The sequence below is a fragment of the Erythrolamprus reginae genome, chromosome 1 (genome assembly GCF_031021105.1).
Source record: "Erythrolamprus reginae isolate rEryReg1 chromosome 1, rEryReg1.hap1, whole genome shotgun sequence".
Taxonomy (NCBI): domain Eukaryota; kingdom Metazoa; phylum Chordata; class Lepidosauria; order Squamata; family Dipsadidae; genus Erythrolamprus; species Erythrolamprus reginae.
In genome coordinates, this window is record NC_091950.1 from 48,226,364 (window position 1) to 48,250,730 (window position 24,367).

Here is a 24,367-nt window from a genome sequence, read left to right on the forward strand (position 1 = left end):
ATGAAATGAAATGAACTGAGAGTTGGTCTGCAGAACTCAATTTAGAACTGTTTGAAATCTCCTGCATTAAGGCCGAGGTTCTTAGACTTTTCCAAGGCTATATCTGGGCCTAAAATCTAGGAAATTACAATCTCCAGGTATCTGCTGGATACCGGTAAGCAGGGGTGGGCTACTGCCTGGATGGGGGGGAGGGGAAATGCAGTGGGGTAGCAAAAATGGGGCTCCACCCCAGAGCACCCAATTTGCACTGAAAGATGTTGAAAGAAAATGCAGGGTGTCCTGCATAAGCCAGTGTGGCAGTAAAAAATTTAGTAGCCCTTCACTGCCGGTAAGTCAATACAAATCTAATAAATAAGTCTATGGGCAGTTGCTAAGATAATACAGTGCAGAGCAATCCTGTCAAAAACCTGAGAAATTGTAACAGCTTTCTTGGTAATTTATTACAGGGTGAGAACCCAACTAAATAAATGAATCTTAAATGAATATTAAACAAAATCTTCCTTAGCACAGCGTCTCATATAAATCCAATTACAGAGAATTTCCAACCAACCAAGCACCAAATCTTTAAAGCTCTTGGCTGTACTTCTCTCCATTTGCTCTTGTATTCATTTTCACTGGGTGCAGAAGAAAAAAAAACCGGCGAGTTAGAGAGCAAAAAAACCCACATTGACTCAAACAAGTATGCATTGCCTCTCGATTCATCCTCAGGAATAAAACACCTTTTTGCACAGCTTTAAATTCCGAAGAATTGCATCAGCAGCTGTTCCTGATTTCAGGGCATTTTTGTGCTTCATTCCCTTACAGTGAGGAGAGGGGGGCGAGAGGCGAGCATCCTTCGCCTTTCCCTACAAGTTGAGTCCTCTTTGTCGAAAGCCTTTTGTGGCTGGTCTGAGACTCCACTCCACGGGGCCGGGCATCTCTAACAAGGAGGCCCCAGAGGAAAAAAAAAAGTGAGGGACCAGAGCTAGCTATCAAGCAAGGCGACAAGACCTCCCCACCCTGGAAAGCAAATCTCCAATGGAATGAATGGAATATAAATACCAGCCAATAAGCAGCCGGCTTAGGGTGTGTATAAAAGGGATGGGAAGGTGGAGGGAAAGGCTTCATTTCAGGCAGGTCTTTCTGGTGGAGCTTGCAAAAAGAGGCTCAAGGGCGCTTTCCTTTCGCGGTTCCCTCGGAAAGTCTCGGTAAGTACGCAACGGAGGAAGCGGCGCCGGGCAGCCCTTCGGAGTAGAGTTTGAAGGCTTCTGCTTTTGAGGAGGAAAAAAACCAGCAGGCATTTTTATTATTTTATTTTATTTTTTACGAAAAAAACAGGCTTTGTTTTTTCCCCCCTTTCTCTTTCTCTCTGTGTGCGAACTCGCGTTTCTTGTAAAGCCAGCATCTCTCGTCCTGGCGAGAGGAAAGAAAGGAGACTCGGGTTCTTGAGGTCTCTCGTCGCAATGATTGCAGAGGCTTCTTTCTGGACCGAGAGAGAGAAAGAGAGAGAGACGGAATCGCCACGTCCAAGGATGCGTCCCAAGGAGCGCGCGCGGCGTTTTGGAGAGAGCGCTTCGATCTTGCGGGGCATCTTCGGGGGTTTTTTTGTGGACCCCCTTTAAAAATTGGACTCTTGGAGCCTGCTGGGAAGGCTCGAACTCCCGGCAGCCGAGGAATTGGGAAGCCACGAAGCTTACATTCGTCTTGGTTTGTTGCGTAATGACGGCCCGTTTTCATTTTCGAGTGGCTGCTTCTCCTTTTAGGCGGAGATGCCCAAAGACAGCCTGTTTCTCGGCGGGAGGGAGGGAGGGAGGGAAGCTCGCTGGTTCTTGTCCTTATAAAGCAGGGTTGCGGGGAGGGGGGGGGGAAACAGCGGTGGTCGTCTCCACCGCTAATCAGTCTCGGGGACGAGAAGGGGGGGTTACCGGGGAAGCCAGGCGTCCCAACTCCCTGAAGCCTCCTGAGCCATTTGCGCCCTAGATCTCTCCAGCCTTGCCGGAGCCGTGGCGCACTGCAGCTCGCTCAACCTCCGTGGCTCCCTTCCCGGAGCGCGGGGGACGAGAGAACTCGGCTGCGATGCGGCGCAGCCAGCGCCCTTGTTATGAGCCGCTTTCAAAAAGCCTCCCTCCCGCCTCCTGGGCTATTTTTCCCCTCCTCTCCGCCACCTGCTCCTTCCCAAGCGCCTCTCCAGGCGAGCCGGTGGAGAGCCTGTAGGTAGCTAAACAGCCCCGCGGCCCTTCGCCTTCTTGCGGTTGGTTTGTGCCCAAAGCGCTGCGCATCCTCCCCCTAACCGGCTTCTCTTCTCTTGCAACAGAGAGGCGCGGAACCAGGGCAGCCTCGGATGATGGGAAGGCTGGGATTTAAGGCTGCCCGCCTCCTTCGGCTTCCTTTGCAGGTCTCTTGCTCTCCCTGCAGCCTCGGTTTCTTATAACAATAACATCAGAGTTGGAAGGGACCTTAGAGGTCTTCTAGTCCGACCCCCTACTTGGGCAGGAGACCTGAGGGCAGAAAAAGACCTCATGGTCCATCTGCCCTTATACTATTTCCTGTATTTTATCTTAGGATGGATATATGTTTATCCCAGGCATGTTTAAATTCAGTTACTGTGGATTTACCAACCACCTCTGCTGGAAGTTTGTTCCAAGCATCTACTACTCTTTCAGTAAAATAATATTTTCCTCATATTACTTCTAATCTTTCCCCCAACTAAACTCAGATTGTGTCCCCTTGTTCTTGTGTTCACTTCCCTATTAAAAACACTTCTCTCCTGAACCTTAATTAACCCTTTAACATATTTAAATGTTACTTCTTTAACGTTTAAATTACTACTTCTTGGCAAAGAAACTTGTGGCTAGGGGAAACCAACAAACCACAGGGAAGGGGACTCGGTTTCTTTTCTGTCTTGCAGCAAAATGTCTGCTGTTTCAGGAGGTGAAGGTGACCTCTGGGACAAGCAAAAGGGAGGGAGACGTTCTTAGTGAAAGGCCTTAGGAGTTCCTGTGGGGGTGGGGGGGGTGTTAGGTGGCTGGGTTCCTATTCCTGGTTGCTCAGCCACGGATAGAGCACCTTGACCTTGGGCAAGCCTCTTAGTGCTGCTGGCCCAGCCTGCCGTGGGGAGGAGCGGAGTAATATTTGGCAACCCTCCACAATTGCAGGTGCTCTGCAGAACAAAGTGTTGAAGGGAGCAGGTAACTGGAGAGGCCACAAGGTGACCTTGCTCCCAAACAGCCTTTTTTCCGGTACAATTGAAGCTGAGTTAATTATCTCGTAGGAGGTGAAACGGTCTTTTCCTTATCTCTCTTTTTTTCGTAGCGCCTTTCAGACAGGCCAGTTATGCCGTTCTCAAACAGCCACAATCTTTCCAAGATGAATTACTGCGCGGAAGATGAGTATCCGGATCTAAGCCTCCATAACAATCACATGGCTTCGGTGCTGACCCTGGAGTTATATTCAAAGCTGAGGGACAAACAGACTTCCAGTGGATTTTGCTTGGATGATGCTATTCAGACTGGGGTGGACAACCCAGGTAAAGGAAAATGGCTGCTTGTTTTAATTTCTGTCTGTTCTTCATTTAACAAGGAAGTGTTGGGCTGCTTTTAAAAAACATGCCATCTGTGAGAATCTCCTTGCAACCTCAAGAGTATGGCATATTTTTTTTAAAGAAAAAAAATCTTACGAAGCGTTTGTGCAGAATATTGATTGCAACCACAATGGCTTTATTTACTAACAAATACAAACCTATTGATTCCTTCTGCCAACCCCCCCCCCCCCCTATTAATGTTGAATGAGAAACCCACTTCCCCTCCTACTATGTCCTAGTTCTAACGGTATATGAGTTACAACTATAGTTCTTAAAGTGAATTCCTGATTAAGAAATATGGCTTCTCTTTGACAAATAAAACAGGAGCAGTTCTTAGTAATGGGGATATTACTGTATTTTTCCTGTTATTCTCTAATAATATTGTACTGGCACCCTTTAATAATTAAAAGCTGCCTTCTAGTGAGACCATCCATGGTCAAGTTGCCCCAAGAGTCATATAGCTGACCAGTTAACCCTAAATCTGAGCTAGAAATTGTAAGAGAGTCCTTTTTTCTTGTAAGATGTCATTTGAACTGGGGTTGATAATCCTGCCAAAGCCCTGAGCTGTTGAACTTGGCTAATGCAGAGACAGGCTTTTTGCTCAGAAATCCGCTGTGTCTATGGAAATGCAAAATGGCTGCAACAAGCCTGGTTTAGATGAAATGGTGGTTAGTTGAGGTTGACTGTAGTATATAATAGAGCTTTTAAAATTGTTTTTAATGCCCTTTATGCCTTGGAAACAGTCTTTTATAACTGTTAGATGTGATGAAGGAACACCGTTAACTTCTCTTAACCATTAACAAGGGGGTTGAATTAAGTGATGAAGTCTCTCGTGGTCATGATGGACTACTTCTAGAAATAGACTGGTGAATACATGTTAATGAAAACAGTGATAAATAGAACCTCTGTGGTCAACAGTCTTACATTTTCAGAGACAGTTGTTACCCTTGATATCTTGTTTGCAAGTTTTATGGAGGCACCTGGGTAGCCATTTGTTGTGGATTGGATACCAAACTGGTGAAGGTTATAACAAATCTGTGGTCATCAGTGACTGATGAATTGCAATTTGATAATGATCTCTGGTGAAAATGTGAATGTCTTCAGAGATGCTTAGTTCCAATGTGATAACGTAAGATGGGTGGTATGTTAATTTGATAAATAACAATTGTATTCAATTTTAGTGATTTCTGAGCATTAGGCATTTGCGTTCCACGCAACTTTCCTATAGGCCTGAGAGAAATTGGTCCATTAAGGCAGTGTTTCCCAACCTTGGCAACATGAAGATATTTGGACTTCAACTCCCAGAATTCTGGGAGTTGAAGTCCAAATATCTTCAAGTTGCCAAGGTTGGGAAACACTGCATTAAGGGATGGCATTGCCAGAGAGAAGTATCTGATTTATTATGAAATTGATTGGTGATTTTCCTAAGATTGATTACAGTCTTACTCAACCTGGTACCCTCCAGACAGATTACTTTAGGATGCCCATGGGAACCATTGGTTAGCATAATAAGGATAATGATAGGGGTAGTGATTTCTGACAGTCTCAAAATGGGTGAGCAGTGTGGTCGGGCGGTAGAAAAGGCAAGTAGGATGCTTGGCTGCATAGCTAGAGGTATAACAAGCAGGAAGAGGGAGATTGTGATCCCCTTATATAGAGCGCTGGTGAGACCACATTTGGAGTACTGTGTTCAGTTCTGGAGACCTCACTTACAAAAAGATATTGACAAAATTGAACGGGTCCAAAGACGGGCTACAAGAATGGTGGAAGGTCTGAAGTATAAAACGTATCAGGAAAGACTTAATGAACTCAATCTGTATAGTCTGGAGGACAGAAGGGAAAGGGGGGACATGATCGAAACATTTAAATATGTTAAAGGGTTAAATAGGTTCAGGAGGGAAGTGTTTTTAACAGGAAAGTGAACACAAGAACAAGGGGACACAATCTGAAGTTAGTTGGGGGAAAGATCAAAGGCAACATGAGAAAGTATTATTTTACTGAAAGAGTAGTAGATCCTTGGAACAAACTTCCAGCAGACGTGGTTGGTAAATCCACAGTAACCGAATTTAAACATGCCTGGGATAAACATATATCCATTGTAAGATAAAATACAGGAAATAGTGAAAGGGCAGACTAGATGGACCATGGGGTCTTTTTCTGCCGTCAGTCTTCTATGTTTCTATGTTTCTATGTTTTGCACTTCTGAAGGTTGGCAGATTAGAGAAATTAGCCCTGCTTGAAAGCTCAGAATTTAAAAGTCTGGTGAGAAATCTTAGACCTTCACCCCATGTTGATGCTTATTTTCCTGTGATTCTATTTTGCAAAAGTATGTGTTGGTGAATGGATTTTGCCCCCCCTCCAAAGATCCCACCCCACTTTGTTTTCAGATTGACTAATGTGTGCTAGTTGTAGAATGTGGACTGCTTCTGTATATACCTACACAGAACATACACTGCTCAAAAAAATAAAGGGAACACTTAAACAACACAATATAACTTCAAGTGAATCAAACTTCTGTGAAATCAAACTGTCCACTTAGGAAGCAATATTGATTGACAATCAATTTCATTTTGTTGTCAGCACATTTGACTTTGTACAGAGCAAAGTATTCAATGGGAATATTTCATTCATTCAGATCTAGGAAGTGTTATTTGAGTGTTCCCTTTATTTTTTGAGCAGTGTATATAGTTCTATGTATTTTTATAATAATAATAAAACCCAGATTAATGGAAACTAAGATTTTAAGTTTGCCTAATTCTAGAGCATCAGGGCAAACCAAATATTCAAAGTAGCTTTACTTTACATATACATACGTGCACATGAGAGGAAAGGAGATATATGTATATATATATATATTTTTTAAATGTGCTGCATTCACACAAACCTTTGAGCAAACTACAAAGTCTAATTAGAGAACTCCGGTGTATCAAAAATATCTTTATACCTTATAAAGCTAACAACATGCAAAATCTAATGTGTTGAGCAAAAATGCCAAATGCTAGAATAGGACTGAAGCATTATCCAAACCAAATCTTTTCTGGCTTGTTAATTCCTGTAGGCCATCCCTACATTAAGACAGTAGGATGCGTAGCTGGTGATGAGGACTCGTATGTCACATTCCACGAACTCTTTGACCCAGTTATTGAAGATCGTCATGGAGGCTACAAACCTACGGATCAACATAAGACTGACTTGAATCCTGATAACCTGGAGGTAGAGAAGTCTTTTAAAAAGAAGCAAATATTTACAAGGGCTCGTTGGTTCTCTGAGAGCTTTCTTTCTTGTAGACATTTCATTAACGTATCTAGGTAACATCATCGGTGCTGGTCAAATAGCACTGATGAAGTTACCTAGTTATAATAGTGAAACATCTGCAAGAAAACCAGCTCCAAGAACACAAGGGACCTCTCATTTCAACCCTGGGCTACAAATATTCTCCTTTATTGGCAAATGTTACCAGATTGCTAACTTGTTCTTTTGATACTGTACTTTCTTATTCATACCTGGTGCGTGTGTTAAAAATTACCCATTCCTAGCTTCCTTAATCTAGAATAATTTCTGCAGCAATGGATTATTGTTTACTGAGTGACATTTATGAAGGCTGCAATTTATATCACCAGTTTCAAAATGTTGATCGATTCCTGTTGCTAAAGAGTTGTAATAGAAATTACAAAGGTATTAGGCTTAGGCCTCACTATATGAGATTTTTTCCCTCATATTCTCCCAGAAAGAATGAGAGGGAATATGATTCTTGGTGGACAACAAATTAAATTTGAGCCAACAGTCTGCAGCGGTAGCCAAAAAAGCCAATGTAATCCTAAATTGCATTAAGAGGCATACAATCAAGATCAACTGAAGTATTAATACCACTCTATAAAGTCTTAGTAAGACCACACCTAAAATACTGCATCCAATTTTGGTCACCACACTATAAAAAGGATGTTGAGACACCAGAAAAAGCGCAGAGAAGAGCAACCATGCTTAGGGGACTGGAGACTAAAACATATGACGAAAGGTTGCAGGAACTAAGTATGGCTAATCTAGTGAAGAGAAGGACCAGGGGACACATGATAGCAATGTTCCAATATTTAATGAGCTGCCACAGACAAGAGAGAGTCAAGCTATTTCTAAAGTACCTGAAGACCAGACAAGGAATAATGGATGGAAACTGAACAAGGAGATATTCAACCTGGAAATAAAGAGAAGTTTTCTGACCGTGAGAACAATCAACCAATGCAACAGCTTGCCCTCAGAAGTTGGGGGAGGTTCATCACTGGAAGCTTTCAAGAAGATACTGGACTGCCATCTGTCAGAAATAGCATACGGTCTCCTGTTTTGGGGGTTGTTGGACCACATGACTTACAAGATTCCTTCCAGCTCTATTAATCTGAGTGTGAATGTTTTGTCTGCACTCTAAATGTTCATTTAGAATCCTTTGGGCAATAAACATGATAAATTGACTTGTTAAATCCTTTATTCCTTAGCAGTGGAGATGGATAAATCACTTTTGTCATTGAATGTAGGATTGGAGAATATCCTATCATTATGTTTGTCATTATAAAAAAATAACTGGCCGTGGCTAGAGAGGTGAGCTTTCCTGTTCATGGAAGAAAGTCATCTTCATGTTGCAGAGATTAATGAATTGATGCTCTGGTTTTCTTCCAGCGCCCTCCAAATGATTTAGACTCAATTCAAGGACAGGTAAAGGACTAATAGCAATGAAGCAAACTGAAAGCAAATTGAGCCACTGCAGCAGAGGAATGACATATTTTTGACTCCTGGCTCCCATTTCCAGAATGGAGATGCCCCCTAAAACTGGGCTTTTCTCTCCATGACAATATCTCCCTTTATCTATAGGAACGAGTTGTTTTAAAATGCTTCTTTCAGCATAAGTACTGACCTTGCTTAATGCATCTGCTGGAAAAAATATGGAATGGTGCTGTTTATCGGCAAGCCTGGCTGTAATAAAAGGTTGAAGTAGAAGCAGTTGAGAACTGGGTATTTATATAGCCACATCAAACAATAAGAAGAGAGCTGGAAGGTACCTTGGAGGTCTTCTAGTCCAACCCCCCAGCTCAAGCAGGAGACCCAAACCATTTCAGACAAGTGACGGTCCAGTCACTTAAAATCCTCTAGTGATGAAACATCCACAACTTCTGAAGGCAAAGCTGTTCCACTGGTTAATTGTCCTCACTGTTGGGAATTTTCTCCTTTTAATTCCAGGTTGCTTCTCTCCTTGATTAAATTTTAATTAAAGGGTATGAAAGCACAATGAAAGTACAGATTTAATATCTCTTGGGTTTAAATATAATGTGTACAATGTCACTCTGAGTTTGCCTTTCATTTGTAGACTTAAGTCTAGATGGAATTTGCTATTGGATCTCTTACTATGATGAAGCTCTTTCTTTTTATAGGGTGGTGATGATTTGGACCCCAATTATGTTCTGAGTTCACGTGTCCGAACTGGTAGGAGCATTCGTGGCTTCTGTCTGCCCCCCCACTGTAGCAGAGGAGAGAGACGTGCAATTGAAAAACTTTCTGTGGAAGGTAAAATTCTGCATTGCTTGTGAACAAGTAGAAGCCCAAAACAAGTAGAACTGGGCTCCTTCCTGATGGTAATGTGATAATCAAGAAGAACAAGTAGATATACACTGCTCAAAATAAATAAATAAAGGGAACACTTAAACAACACAATATAACTCCAACTTCTGTGAAATCAAACTGTCCACTTAAGAAGCAACACTGATTGACAATCAATTTCACATGCTGTTGTGCACATTCAACTTTGTACAGAACAAAGTATTCAATTAGAATATTTCATTCATTCAGATCTAGGATGTGTTATTTGAGTGTTCCCTTTATTTTATTTTTTGAGCAGTATATAATAAGGTAGAACTACCCTTGCCTTTTGCATTACTGGCAGTCCTTAAGTTGTAACAGTTTGTTGACAATGATCTGGAATTATGGCCTTCAAAATGGTGCTTTATGGCTCTTTTGGGGACATCCCAAAATGTTGCATCTGCTGAGAGGGCTCCCTCCAGCTCTGAGGACTGGCTGAAATAGCTGCCTCCTCAGAGGAGTTGAACTCCTTTAATGGGGTGCAGAAACAGAGCCAAAATCCTATAGATTTCAGCCCAATCTTTGCATACCACCATATGACTTCTCTTCTGTGCATGGAAGGAAGCCGAAGTGCTTTGGTAGGTAGATTTTTCAGCCAGAGACAAGATGGAGCTGAAAACTAAGCAGAGTTCATGGTGAGATAAGAACCATGAAAGGTCCCAGATGAGAGAGGAAGGCCCAGTTCATAACACATGTAAATATCTCTCTACTTGGGTTGAAAATCCTGTTTAGATATGGTGAGGGAGGATTTTCAGCTTCTGAGCAGAGCCTCCAGGACTTCTGTCCCCCAAACTCCTTACCTGGGATCCTATCTACCTGATGACCTGTGCAATCACTTAGCAATCGCAACCATGAGTGTTGGGATTGTAGTCAGTCATCTGGGCAGGCACATGATATCTCACTTAAGTGCTTCGGTCAACAGCTAAGGTTTTGGCCTCAGTTGTCATAAATTGAGGACTACCTGTTTCGTTTAATAAAGACGCTTGGTGAATATGATTGAACTCTATCTCTTGGCTGTTTCATATTAAACTCCCTTCTGTCAGCTAGAAAGCCTATAGCCAGTAATGGGCAGCCAAAATTTTTATTGCCACACTGTGGGTGTGGCTTATTTTGTGGGTGTGGGTTTATGGTCATGTGACTGGGTAGGAATGGCTTGCTGGCCATGCGATCAGGTGGGAGTGGCTTGAACGATCATCATCGTTCAAGTGAATTGTTAAGGCCTTGACTTACAACCTTACCAGTGTTGCTCGCTGGGGTGACAATTTGTTTCGTGTTTCCCGTGCTTTCCTTCCTGGGTCACCCCCCTACACCTTAGGCTGGGTAGCTAGGTGAACGGGTGCTGCCAGAAGCATAAATGCTGCCAGCGCAGCTTCCACCCATGCCTTCTACTTGCACCTCAGGTGGGAATTGGCTGCATAAGGCTGGAGGGGAGCCGGACAGGAGAGAGGGAAGCTCGTCTGAGGCCAGAAGGAGGAAAGAGGAAAAAAGCAAGGAATGCAGACACAGCAGCAGTGGAAAAAAAAGGACAGCCGAGCTGAGGCTAGTAATCCAGGAAGTGACAGCCGCTGATCAGCTGGAGCTGTGCACGCACCTTCATTTCTGCCAATAGAATTGCGTTCCACCCCATCCACCCCTGCCTATAGCTCAATGCACCTTTGAGAAGTCTTGCCTGCCGCAGAAAATTGTACTGTAGTTACTTTGTTTCTTTTGCAATTAATGCAAGGAAAATAGAGTAACTAAAGTTACAACTCCTCCTGTTTTTTAAGTGCTCTCATGTGTAGAGCTTTTAAACACATTGTTTCAGCCACCATCTTGACCAGGAGTGTGCTTTGCAGATAACCCTGCTGGAAGATGTTCCTGACAATAAATACCACTTCATGAGTATCAAATAACTGATTGTTAATTAATGGACCAGCTAAAAAGCCGCTACATTGAGCGAAAGGTTGCATTCTTCCTCCCATTCCTGTCTCAAGACTCTGGAAATCAGCCAGTGCCTTGCTCTGCTAGAGAATTGTTAAAAGTTAGCATGCTAGGCGGAAACTACCCTTATTGATGTCTTGGCCTTAATGAATGGTAGGCCAGAATATGCATAGTCTATTGATTTTATTTATTTATTTATTTATTGTATTTATATATGCCGCTCACTCCAAACGGACTCTGAGTGGCTAATAATCAGAATAAGTACAACAATAAAAACAGTTAAAATCTAATGATAAAAACCAATAATAACAATAATATTTTTATTATTATTTTTATTTATTATTTGGATTTGTATGCCGCCCCTTTCCGAATATAAAAAACATACATACTTGCAATCAGCTAATTCCAGGCCTGCCGGAAAAGCCAGGTCTTAACGGCTTTCTGGAAAACCGGTAGGATGGATATAATGTGGATCTCTGGAGGCAGTTGGTTTCAAAGGGCTGGAGCCACCACAGGGAAGGCTCTTCCCCGAGGCCCCGCCAGCCGACATTGTTTGGTGGACGAGACCTGGAGAAGGCCAACCCTTACTGGCCACAGCGAGGTATGAGGACAGAGGAACTATCTAAATAGTTCATTTAAGACAATCTCAATGCTACAAGTCTCGTTTGTAGCATTGTGAGCGGTCCAGAGTCCTCCTGGAGTTCGGAGGCATATAAATATCACTAAGTAAGTAAACAAAGAAACAAACAAACAAATATTCTCTCTTCAGCTTTGGCCAGCCTGGAAGGGGACTTCAGTGGAAAGTACTATGCCTTGAAGAATATGACAGACGCCGAACAGCAACAGCTCATTGATGATCACTTCCTTTTCGATAAACCCGTTTCCCCTTTGCTCTTGGCTTCTGGAATGGCCCGTGACTGGCCTGATGGAAGGGGCATCTGGTGAGTATCACCAGGCAAGGTTGCGTCTTGAATATTGAACCATTCATTTAACCTTGATGTTGCGTTTTATAAATTCTTACAGCCATCCAGTTGTGGCTTATTCAAGAAAGGGGATTTCACAATACAGTGGTACCTCTACTTACGAACTTAATTCATTCTGTGACCAGGTTCTTTAGTAGAAAAGTTTGTAAGAAGAAGCAATGTTTCCCCTAGGAATCAATGTAAAAGCAAATAATGTGTGCGATTGGGGAGGGTGGAGGTCCTGTTTCCTCCCAGGAGATTCCTAGAGAGGTCCCACGAGGCTTCTCCCTGCCTTTTCCAGTTACAGTTTCGGAGGCTTGGGTTTGTAAGTGGAAAATGGTTCTTGAGAAGAGGCAAAAAAATCTTGAATACCCGTTTCTTATTTAGAAAAGTTAGTAAGTAGAGGTGTTCGTAGGTAGAGGTACCACTGTATCGTGGATTGCCACTACACGTGAAACTGATCGATGATTTGATCAGCAATATGCATAATTTAACATATTAGAGACTTGCTGATAGAAGCTCTTAGAACTTAAGATGCAGCTCATGCTGTCTGATAAGATACCATAGTTCTGCAGAATTAACTCTCTTTTCTGACCCATATTTTTTTTGATGATTTTTGAAAAATTAAATAAAAATCCTAGCAGTGCAAAATAACATATACTTGTCACAATTATATACTTTGTTTAATGCCAAATACTTGGTGTTAACCAAAGAAGTTAAAGACATGATGTAAGGAAATATAATTAAAGTGAGCTTATATTAACATTGTTAATTATTTATCTTATTTCCATTCTGTCCTTGTAAACAATCCTTTCACACTTTAAAGAACCTTTTGTTCTTTAAACTTCTTGCCTGTTGCTTTCTCAAGAGCTCATTTATTCAATCCAGCCATGACTTTTTCAGGTTCTTTACCCTAACCTGTTAATTCTTTCTTCTCATGTTTGTTTTCCAGTTCAGGTTTCATTCATTCTCTCCCCATATTTTTTTCATGCCAATCATTTATTCTATTTTAAATTCAAATCATTCAGCATCTATTGATTTTCACATTTTAGAATAAAATAGAATTCTTTATTGGCCAAGTGTGATTGGATACACAAGAAATTTGTCTTTGGTGCATATGTTCTCATATTTTGACCTTTTAATTTACTTATTTTGCTCTCTTTGGTTACATTTGCAAATATATTTGCTCTCCATATCCTTTACACACATGTCTCTCATCCTCATTTTCTGCAGCAATCATTTTTCTTATATATATTTTCCTATTCAACCATCTAGGTCACTTAGAATATTTTTTCTCCCTGAATCACATGAATTAAAAAGTTTTCCCCCCCATAACTCATACCTGGTTTTTTCCCCATTCTCTCTATTCCTTGGAACATTACATGCAAATATCACCAGACTATGGATTCCTACATTTATGACACTTTTATCAATGTAGTTACAATACATTTCATACTTAGGTTTCAGTTGTTTAACTCACCATCAACATATACAGTACTTTCATTTGTTGTATATATTCATGAACTCCTAATTGATTGGTTTTACATTCTAATGAAAACACGGATTGATGACTAACTATTATTGGGCAAAACAACATTCTAAGGAGCTATGGTGGCAAAGTGGCTATGATGTAGTATTGCAAGGTAATTCTGCTGCCTGTCAGGGATTGGATTCTCATCTGCTCAAGGTTGACTCATCCTTTCATCCTTCTGAGGTCGGTAAAATGAGGACCCAGATTGTTGAGGGCAACATGCTGACCCTGTAAACCGCTTAGAGCTGTATAGTCTAAGTGCTACTGCTATTGCTATACCTCACTATTGGTATACCCATTTCTGAAGAAATTAGATTAGATTAGATTTATTGGATTTATATACCGCCCCTCTCCGCAGACTCGGGGCGGCTCACAACAATGGTGAAGAACAATACATAGTAACAAATCTAATATTTAAAAATCTAGGTTAAAAAGTCCAAAAAAAGAACCCCCAATATATAAAAAAACAATACACAATCGAATCATACACAAAAACTACACGGGCAAAGGGGGAGATGTTTCAATTCCCCCATGCCTGACGGCAGAGGTGGGTTTTAAGAAGCTTATGAAAGGCAAGGAGGGTGGGGACAATCCTGATCTCTGGGGGGAGCTGGTTCCAGAGGGTCGGAGCCACCACAGAGAAGGTCTTCCCCTGGATCCCGCCAGACGACATGGTTTAGTCGACGGGACCCAGAGAAGGCCAACTCTGTGGGACCTAACCGGTCGCTGGGATTTGTGCGGCAGAAGGCGGCCTTGCAGATATGCATAATTGTAGTGAGTGCAGATTTTCCATTTATAGTTACAAGCTTGGAAGTGCCTGCTACTGCACGAATCCCAGTGGCCGAGAAGGTCCCACAGAGTTGGCCTTCTCCGGGTCCCGTCGACTAAACAATGTCGTCTGGCGGGCCCCAGGGGAAGAGCCTTCTCTGTGGCGGCCCCGGCCCTCTGGAATCAACTCCCCCCGGAGATCAGAACTGCTCCCACCCTCCTTGTCTTCCGTAAACTACTTAAGACCCACTTATACCGCCAGGCATGGGGGATTTGAGACACCTTTCCCCCCAGGCCTATTATAATTTATGTTTGGTATGTATGTGCTGTTTGGTTTTTAATTATGGTAGGGATTTTAGTTTTTTCTTAATATTAGATTTGTGCCTGTATAATATTGGTTTTTATCGTTTGTTGTGAGCCGCCCCGAGTCTTCGGAGAGGGGCGGCATACAAATCTAATAAATTATTATTATTATTATTATTATTATTATCATCATTATTATTATTATTATTATTGATATATTTTGTTAATCTATTAGGCAACCTGTGCCCTATTGAATCAGGGTTTCAGAGAGATATTTCCTTACCTTTCAGAGAAACAGAATGATCAAGGGTGGGCAAAAAATGCAGAGGGAGCAGGAGTGACTTCTGAATTCCTGCTGGCTTTCCCATTGAGATTCCTAGCAGGAATCTAGCAAGAACACTGCTCAAAATATAAAGGGAACACTTAAAGAACACAATATAACTCCAAGTAAATCAAACTTCTGTGAAATCAAACCATCCACCTAGGAAGCAACACTAATTGACAATCAATTTCACATGCTGTTGTGCACATTCAACTTTGTACAGAACAAAGTATTCAATGAAAATATTTCATTCATTCAGATCTAGGATGTGTTATTTGAGTGTTCCCTTTTTTTTTTTCCAGCAGTGTATTTGAAATCCCCTTCCCTTCCAGCAACCAGGTGGCTGATGTTGGGTGAGGAAAGAGGGGATTGCAAAGACTGGCTGAGAAACTCATGGGACATTGTAAATGAAAATTCGTATGACTGTAGCAGCTCGGCAGCAACCAATAACATTGAAACAGCCACAACTTTCCTCCATTTCATTGTCTTGGGAGTCCTGGGAAATTTGGTGACGTTGTGGGTTTTGGATGCATTGTGTTAGTCCATTTGAACTATCTTGGTTCAAAAAGTATTCCCTGTGATATAGCATTTTTCTCAGTTAAAAGTCATAGCAATACTACAGTAGTTGTAGTATACATGGATATGGCTACAGCAGTGCATCTATAAGAGCTCCATCAGAAACTATGGAACATCATTTGGAAGCTCTTTTTTTGGTAAACTTATACTGTATATGTTTATGCTTGAGATAAAGAAGTGTGGGGCTTATTCATTTTTTTGTCTTCTTAGGCATAATGACAGTAAGACTTTCCTTGTGTGGATCAATGAAGAAGACCACCTTAGAATTATTTCCATGCAAAAAGGTGGAAACATGAAAGAGGTTTTCACTCGCTTCTGTTCTGGCCTAACCCAGGTAAATATAATTGGCAATGAAGGCATGTGGACTTTGCTCAGGGATCTAAGTTGGTGCAGCCTTCTCTACAATATCCAACTTGAAGTGCTGATTTAAATACAGTGCAGACTTTAGGATAAACATGTCAGGATGTAGTGATGATAATGGTTTGAAATTATATGTTTAGGCAGAAGTAGCAGCACCGTGAGCTTGAAAGTAAAAATACTGATCCTTCCTGTCCCGGAGACTTCTTGACTATCTCTCCCTGTTTATTGAAAGAATAGAGATCAAATAATAGTGATGTATAATGTATACATTCCTTAGGTTTCTGGCCAGAAATTTTGAAAGACTTGCAGATTTAAGCCATTCTCCAACTCAGTTGCCTGTCTTGTACTAACAGATAGTTATATGCAAGTTCAGAAATGAGTTTCCAAGAGCAGAGAAGGCCAGTCCCAGCATGTCTCCATCCTAGCATAGCTTATAATGAGGTTTGGTCATTGCTTTTTCTAACATCTCTAACATAATGCTATCTATGCTGTGGTACGCCACCAGAGTTGAGGTTGGGGGAAAGTCTCTTTAATTATTTGTAATCTCTGCATTAACTTACTAAGTTCTCTGGGCACATTAGGGCCTAAATTGATAATATGTTTCTAAACAGTAAAGAAATAGCAATCAGTGAATCACAGAATCAAAATTTCATCTTTCATTCATTTAAGATGAAAGTGTAATAGCCCTCTCAATCTATTAAGAAATAAAACAAAAAGCTCCATATTGTATTTGCTTTGTGTGTGTGTGTGTGTGTGTATTCTGCTTACTTTCTAGTGGTATACGGCAACTGCATTTCAGCAAATGGACAGACAGAAAGGAGGGAAATAGTACTTTTGATTATTTAAATTCAGAAACAAAGTGATATAATTTACTTCCCATACATATTATACTATAGATGGCATATATAATATGGCATATTAAAGGGATTACATTTTTGAATCATATTGAATCAACTCTGCAGATTGCACCAAAGATTTGAGGTCTTCATATAGCCTGGAGACCTTGATTGGGCTATATGCCAATAGTGTTACTTTTCATCAAGCTGAGGTTCTACTTTGGAGAAATGCAGAGTGAGAGACCTATTTTTCATGAAGAACTGTGCTGCATGTCTTGCACTTACTGTATACTGCCGGCTTTATCTCTCCTTCCATTTTTATGTTTGGGAACTGAAAGAAACTACAGTGGTACCTCTACTTACTAACTTAATTCGTTCTGTGACCAGGCTCTTAAGTAGAAAGGTTTGTAAGAAGAATCATTTTTTCCCATAGGAATCAATGTAAAAGCAAACAATGCATTCGATTGGGGAAACCACAGGGAGGGTGGAATCCCAGGAGATTCCTAGAGAGGCCCCATGGTGGTTTCTTCACTTTTTCCGGCCGTGTTTCCTCCCAGGAGATTGCTGGAGAGGCCCCATGGAGGCTCCTCTCTGCCTTTTCCAGCCCTGTTTCCTCCCAGGAGATTCCTAGAGAGGCCCCACAGAGGCTTCTCCCTGTCTTTTCCAGCCCTGTTTCCTTCCAGGAGATTCCTAGAGAGGCCCCATGGAGGTGTCTCTCTGCCTTTTCCGGTTACAGTTTCGGAGGCTTGGGTTTGTAAGTAGAAAATGGTTCTTGAGAAGAGGCAAAAAAATCTTGAACACCCAGTTCTTATCTAGAACAGTTCATAAGAAGCGTTTGTAGGTAGAGGTACCAATGTACCATAATCCCATAAAACAAGGGGTCAACAATATTATTTTATATGATCATGATATTGAGCCACTGATTGTTGCATGATTGTTGCATGACAATGCCAAATATTCAATTATTTTTACCCGGATACATGTCTGATCTCATATAAATGTGATGGTCATAATTTGTCAGGGTTCCAAGTAACATACACATAGCAAACGAAACTCCTAAATTCCTCAAATAATAAGTTTATTGGATATGTCATATTGGCATAGGCTGGTAAAAACTGACTGATTATTCCCCAAGTTTTCACCTAATTAAAAGTTTTTCACTTTCTCAAAACAATCAGTTACATGGTCAAATCAGGATACTGTCCAGTTGTTAGTTGACTCCAGTCCTCTCCTTCTGAGCACCTGCAGGAATGTCCTTGGTTCCCAAGAGAAAGTATTTTGTTTTGACTACAAACCCTCTCTCTATTCCTCTCTCCCTGTCCCTCTTCTAAGTGCCAAAATGGCCTCAATCAGGCCAAGCTGCAAGACTGACATCATCATATCTGCAGATATCTTTAAGTTGTATTGTTGACCATGAAAGATCTTTTCAGTTTTCTTCAACTTGTGAAATGAATCAGCTCTTTATAACAATCTGTATTTCTCTCCAGCTTGAATCACTCTTCAAATCCCAAAACTATGAATATATGTGGAATTCCCATCTGGGATACGTCTTGACTTGCCCATCCAACCTTGGCACAGGTCTCCGGGGGGGAGTCCATGTTAAATTGCCGAATCTTAGCAAACATGAGAAATTTGGAGAGATCCTCAAGAGGCTCAGGCTGCAGAAACGTGGTACAGGTAAGAAAGGAAGCATGGATGGTGCGGACTGTTTCCCAACTTCTGGTGGGTCCAGTAGGATCATATTTTGCCTTCCCCAGGCTCCAAAGGCTTTCCTGGACCCAGGGGAGGGTAAAAATGGCCTTTCCCACCCACCCCGTCTCTTTGGAAGCCAAAATTACTGAGCCTCTGTGCAAGCCAAAAATCAGCTGGCCAGCACATACATGCATGTTGGAGCTGAGCTAGGGCAACAGTTCACCTGCCAGCATATATGGCTCCATGTGCCACCTCTGGCACCCATGCCATAGGTTCGCCATCACTGCTCTATACTATGTCATGAAGTAGCTATGACATGTCCATAGGTTCTTTCATAGTATCCATCATTCTGAGAAATCACTCCAGTAATACAAAAAGGGCAACTGTTTAGGACTGGACTTCAGAATTGCTAAGGAGAACCAAATGCTTCAAACAGAGTGAAACAGCTTTGCTGATGGTAGATTGAGAGAATACAGGAAAAAGGAATGTGACTCAATTTATAGTGCTGGATTCTGCTTCATAGCAGGGATGGCCCTATCTGGCAAATAGAGTCTACTCAAAAAATATAAAGGGTGACTTTTCAAGGCCACTGTTGTGGAGGCAAGGTCTGTTCTGGGGCAGCTTAGTCGGATATTTCAAAGGCATGGCCCAAATGATATGACTCCCTTAGTGTCCGATAGCTCACATGCACAATTCACTTCTGGAATTTAGGAACTACATGCTGCTTTTCCTTACTAGAAGCTGTTTGAAAGGAGGCACATCCAGAAAAGCAATTTAATTGGATTTAATCCTCGTTTTGTGATCTTAAGACAATCCTGCAGAATTTTTAAGATAAACATGCTGACTGGATGCTTGTAAAGTAGTGTGTAATAAGAAGTGTGTAATACCGTAATTATTTGAGTTTGAATTCTGAGCCCAACTTAGCAATATATTCACTGTATCATAGAGTAGGGGGCTTCAACCTTGGCAACTTTAAGACTTGTGGATTTCAACTCCCAGAATTCCTTAGGCAGCGAAGCTTGCAAAGGCTGGAGACCCCTGTTGTGTAGAGCAGTGTTTCCCAACCTTGGCAACTTGAAGATATCTGGACTTCAACTCCCAGAATTCCCCAGCCAGCGAATGCTGGCTGGGGAATTCTGGGAGTTGAAGTCCAGATACCTTCAAGTTGCCAAGGTTGGGAAACACTGGTGTAGAGCATTTAATTTTGGGTTTCTAACTTCTGTTTTGGTTTGTTTTAGGTGGTGTGGACACAGCTGCTGTGGGGGGAATATTTGATATCTCCAACGCTGACCGTCTGGGGTTCTCTGAAGTAGAGCTGGTGCAGATGGTAGTGGATGGAGTAAAGCTGCTGATTGAAATGGAAAAACGCCTTGAAAAGGGCCAGTGCATTAACGATATGATCCCAGCTCAGAAATGAAAAGCACTTTAATATTCTAGCTCCTCATGCTTCTTCCTAACTTATTGGATGAATTATATACACAAAATAAGATGATGCTCCGATCAAAATCATGGAGTCAAAAGAGATTTTCCCACTTAGTAACATTGTAGAAAGTCTTCCATCCACATGTGTTTAGAGTTTATTTTTTTGATGGCTGAAATATCACTGAGAAACTGAAATAAAACTTCATTTGGCCTGAAAAGTATCTTGATTTTGTTATTGGGTTAAAAAAAGAAGAATAAGGTAGCTAAAGCTACAGTCTTACCACTGCCTTACAGCTGCAGGAGCTACAGGAAGATTCACAGACTAAGCATTAAGTCAACTGACCACCAAGAGTGGGCCAAGGTCTATAGTGATAGAGCTGGGTTTTTGTTTTTTTAAAAAACTTGACAGTTTTAAGATGTGTGGACTTAAAACTCCTAGAATTTCCTAGTCAGTGTGTCTATCTTAATAATTTTGCATCACAATCTTAGGATCATGAAAACATATGTGGTATTTCTGTGTGAGTTGTTGTTTTGGTCTATTTCCAATCAGAAAAAGTTCATCTTAGAAGGATTCTGAGTGGAAGATTTCTCACTATACAACCTATCTCTTGTCTTTTAGACAAGTTCCAGCAGCTACCAAAGGTAGGTCTTTAAACAAAACAATCATTTTCTATATTGCTTTCTACCCTCCTGCTAGGATGGACACCATAATATCCAATATTCTTTTATTCAGTGGTGACCAGTCCCATTGTAGAGGGAGAAGAATAGGAGAAATAGCTCCTGTCTGCATTCCTTTTTTTGTACTCCTGTGTCTTCCAAAATACTTTCTGGAGATAGATTCAAATGTTGCACGGATTTAATATTCATATTTGATGAATGGAGAAGGGGACAAGGCCTAAACTCATGCAACCAGTTTACTAAATGATTACAGGAATATTTATTTGTAGGATTTCTATTTGCTGCCTATCTCACCCTGGATGTATTACATAAGCATATCCATAGCTGTTGGATTTTTCTTCCAACTATCTTCTATTTCTTGCTCAGGTCTAATGAGTGCCAAGGGACTTAATTTTGACAAAGATGGTGCAATTATGTCATTGATGGTTAGCATCCTGAGAATATCCCATACTCTCCTTTTGATGTCTCTTATAAGAAATTCTGAGTCATAACAGGATGGATTGCTCAAATGGATCACAAGGGAGGCTGTACAGGCCCATGGCTGATACAAGACTTCCAAAGAAGTAGAATTAAAAAGTACAGTACACCAATCCAAGCCTTGCATCTCTTACCACTGGGTCCACTTAAACCCTTGAGAAGATTCCATCTGGCTTGCATTTTTGACACTCAATTCCTCATTTGGCTGCTTTTTTTCCTCCCACAAAAGCTTATCTCCAAATTTTATATGGATTGCCATGCTTCCTCAATTGCTCATGGTCCAGTTTGTACGTTCTTGAGAAGTTATGACATAATGCTGGATGATTGCTTTTACCAAAAATCTTTCTATGATCCTAGTAATACCAATCTTTTCCAGCATGGTTTGTCAAAAGACGTGTAAAGTTCAACTCTTAAGGATTCTCTTTCATGATCATACCAGCAGCAGGTAATTCTGAGAATTGAAGTCCATACAACTGAATGTGTCTAGATTGAGAAAAATTATGTCATAGCAGAATTTGATTTTTTTGCAATGCCACATCAGATGCTCACCCATCTATCTTAAAGGCAATGGGTACCTCCTCTTGTATCATGAGATAGTGTATACTGCTTCTAAACACGGAGGTTTCATAGACTCATGGCTTTAGATAGATCTGCTCTACATCTTGGGGGAACATGTACTCACTGACATATCAATGCAATGGTACTACTCAGACATGGACAACAATGGTCTCACAGAGAAAGATTTTTAATAAGGAACACAGCATCTTATGTTGCACCAAGAATTGGATTTTTTAATCCCAAATGTGCTTTTTGAAAGGTGCTTTTTCATTTGCACCATTCAGATGACAGATAAACAGCCAGATGGCTTTAACAACCTGTTAAAAGAATGCAAATGACCAGCTGTCTGCAAGAAGTATAAATCCTTCCATTCCCCACCATCCAGCCAGAGCTGATGAAGCTTCTTGGATGGAAAGTGAAATGTCTTCAAAGGAAAACCCAAAAATCTAGTTGCTTCTTGAAAAAGCACCTTTGGGAGACAACCATGACCTGGATGACTAAGGATCTCCACAGACACTAAGTTTTAACCCTACAACAGGATTGTAGTCAAGAGTTAACCCATTCAATAGCACAACATTGGAAAATCGCATGGACCGCCAATGGTATTGAATGTCAACCTCCAACAACATTGATTTACACGCCCATCAAAACTACACTGAGTGGCAAACAGAATTTGAAAGGAAAATAGTACAAATAACTGTAAACATATGATTAAAGAAAAACAGAACAGTGATGTACTAGGTTCATGATCTTCATGACTAGACTAATAGCTAAGTCTTAAGTGAAACGCAGCCAGAAGGGCTGGGGCCAATCTAATAAAATGAAATCTGAGCCAAAACAAGAATATGAGTAAGTGTATTAGAATTGACCCTGCCTAGTTCTCTGGAACATAAAGGCAGAGAAGGGAAGAAACATAGAATTGCAAAACTTACTGTAGCCTTATAATAAAGGCAGTATTCATATTCATGATTTTGGTTTTCTAGCTGGACTCCCTGGAAGGGCTAACACATGGGCAGATTGAAAATGTCCCTCGTGACACCGCATTGTGCGAGGTTTTTAATTTGTCAGCTGTAAAGAACCCAAAAAATGTCTCACACTTTAATATGGACAATAAGTTTTAATGCAAGTGAAGGGTGTTCCTTACTAAGAGCTGAATCCACTGAATCAATTTAGATTGCTCTTCACCTCTTGATGAATATTCATTTGTTAAACAAATGTATTAATTGTTCAGTGAGTTGAGTTTTAATGGAATGTCCAATTCTCCAGCTGTTCAACTTGCAAACAAATTGCAAGCATTTATTAACTATGCCATTTATTAACAATGAATCATTCACTGGAGTACATGTGGGTAATCGCGCAATCTTTGTTTTCTCTGACCATCAATTTCAACTGAAATGTCCTCTCTACATTTTTAGGAACATCTTCAGTTCACCATGTTCTCATTTGAAGCTCATAAGCAAAAAATAATAATATTTAAGAATATAAGGTTCAGCCAATCCTCATTCCTTAATCACTTTGGAATTAATTTTTTTATTGCTCTTTAAATAATGGTATTATTTTTTTATTGCTCTTTAAATAATAATTTTATGGCATTCACTGGGTGAGTTTCTGTCCATCCTTTGTGAAATAAAATTTAACTACAAGTTTAAAGTTTGTTTTAATTAACAGCAAGAGTAAATAGAGCGTTGATTTTATAAAGTTATAAACAGACGAAGGATCCAAATTGAATGTAATAAGATTCTGAAATTAAATATAAGATTTTTAAAAACATGAATTAATCATGTTTTTGCATGCTTCGGAAGCAAATAATGATAATTTGAGGGAGAGAACACAATTGTGAGCTGACAATGCAGAATGGAGCAAAATCTTTTAACAATGGATAATTGAAAGATATTTGTGACCAATGGGCTCAGAAGTTAGTTTTAAAGAACTCTGCCATTATTGATAATGCTATGGAAGAGGAACAAGTATTACTGGACAAGACGGACGTTAATTCAAATATGGGTTTAAAAATGACTGCCTACAAGGATGTGGAAAAAGATGAAACATTGGATATACAAATGAAACCAGTGAAGTATTTGGTAATTGAAAAGAACATATAAATAATGAACTAGAAGAGTGTCTTGGATAACTTTTCTAAATTGGATTTACAAAAGAGACTTATTTTTGTGTATTTTAAATTTATCTAATTAGGGTTAAAAGAGTTATATTCTTCAGTAAACATTTATTTGATTTTTACTGATTAGGGTTGAAAGATCATGTTTGGGAGAGTTGTTTAATCATAGAAAAAGAGATACAGATGTAAAAGGAAAAAATTCAAATGTGTTTACAACATCGAGTTTTTAAGATAAACTATTTTTAGTAACCCTTAATGGATCTTTGCTGATTAGGATTAGGATTTATAAACTATGTGGTGAGATATGGAACGAAAAGGCTGTTTTTATTTTAACATATGATGATCAGTTTAAAGTTGTTTATACTTGCTGGAACGAAGAAGAAAATCTTTCTCTCCTCTCCTCTCTTTGGACATCCCCTCCCTTTTTTTGTTATTTTTTCTGTACAATTGTTTAATAAAATTATTATAATCAAAAAATTGAAGTTCGGAAGGCAGTAAGAATTATGAACAATTAATTATCAAACAGAATGTAGGGATCACTAAAATTGAAGGAATGGATTAACCCTAGTAATGGGAAATATATATTCAAGAAACAAATATTAAGCAACAAATATAAATCTCTGAAGATCATTTCTTTTTCCTCAAGAAACATAACCTGGAAATCAGTT

The 24,367-nt window shown here is 40.4% G+C and overlaps 1 protein-coding gene across 2 annotated transcripts; it reads left to right on the forward strand.

Annotated features, from left to right (window-relative positions):
- The first annotated feature begins 737 nt into the window (after positions 1 to 737).
- CKB (creatine kinase B) lies at positions 738 to 20,088 on the forward strand. 2 transcript variants are annotated; one of them, XM_070751853.1, is made up of 8 exons: positions 738 to 1,065; positions 3,292 to 3,505; positions 6,618 to 6,772; positions 8,974 to 9,106; positions 11,868 to 12,039; positions 15,771 to 15,894; positions 18,244 to 18,433; positions 19,687 to 20,088. In XM_070751853.1, the coding sequence occupies exons 1-8, from the start codon at positions 1,027 to 1,029 to the stop codon at positions 19,863 to 19,865; spliced, it is 1,206 nt and encodes a 401-aa protein (XP_070607954.1). In that variant the 5' UTR covers positions 738 to 1,026; the 3' UTR covers positions 19,866 to 20,088. The 2 variants fall into 2 exon arrangements, with proteins under 2 accessions (XP_070607954.1, XP_070607963.1); XM_070751862.1 differs by having other exon boundaries at positions 776 to 1,187.
- The last annotated feature ends 4,279 nt before the right edge of the window (positions 20,089 to 24,367 follow it).

Bases quoted from the DNA above. Each gene is read 5' to 3' on its own strand.
- CKB (XM_070751853.1), top strand. From the start codon at position 1,027: ATGGAATATAAATACCAGCCAATAAGCAGCCGGCTTAGG. The intron at 3,506-6,617 runs GTAAAGGAAAAT...TAATTCCTGTAG, and splicing joins GACTGGGGTGGACAACCCAG to GCCATCCCTACATTAAGACA. The intron at 18,434-19,686 runs GTAAGAAAGGAA...GGTTTGTTTTAG, and splicing joins GCTGCAGAAACGTGGTACAG to GTGGTGTGGACACAGCTGCT.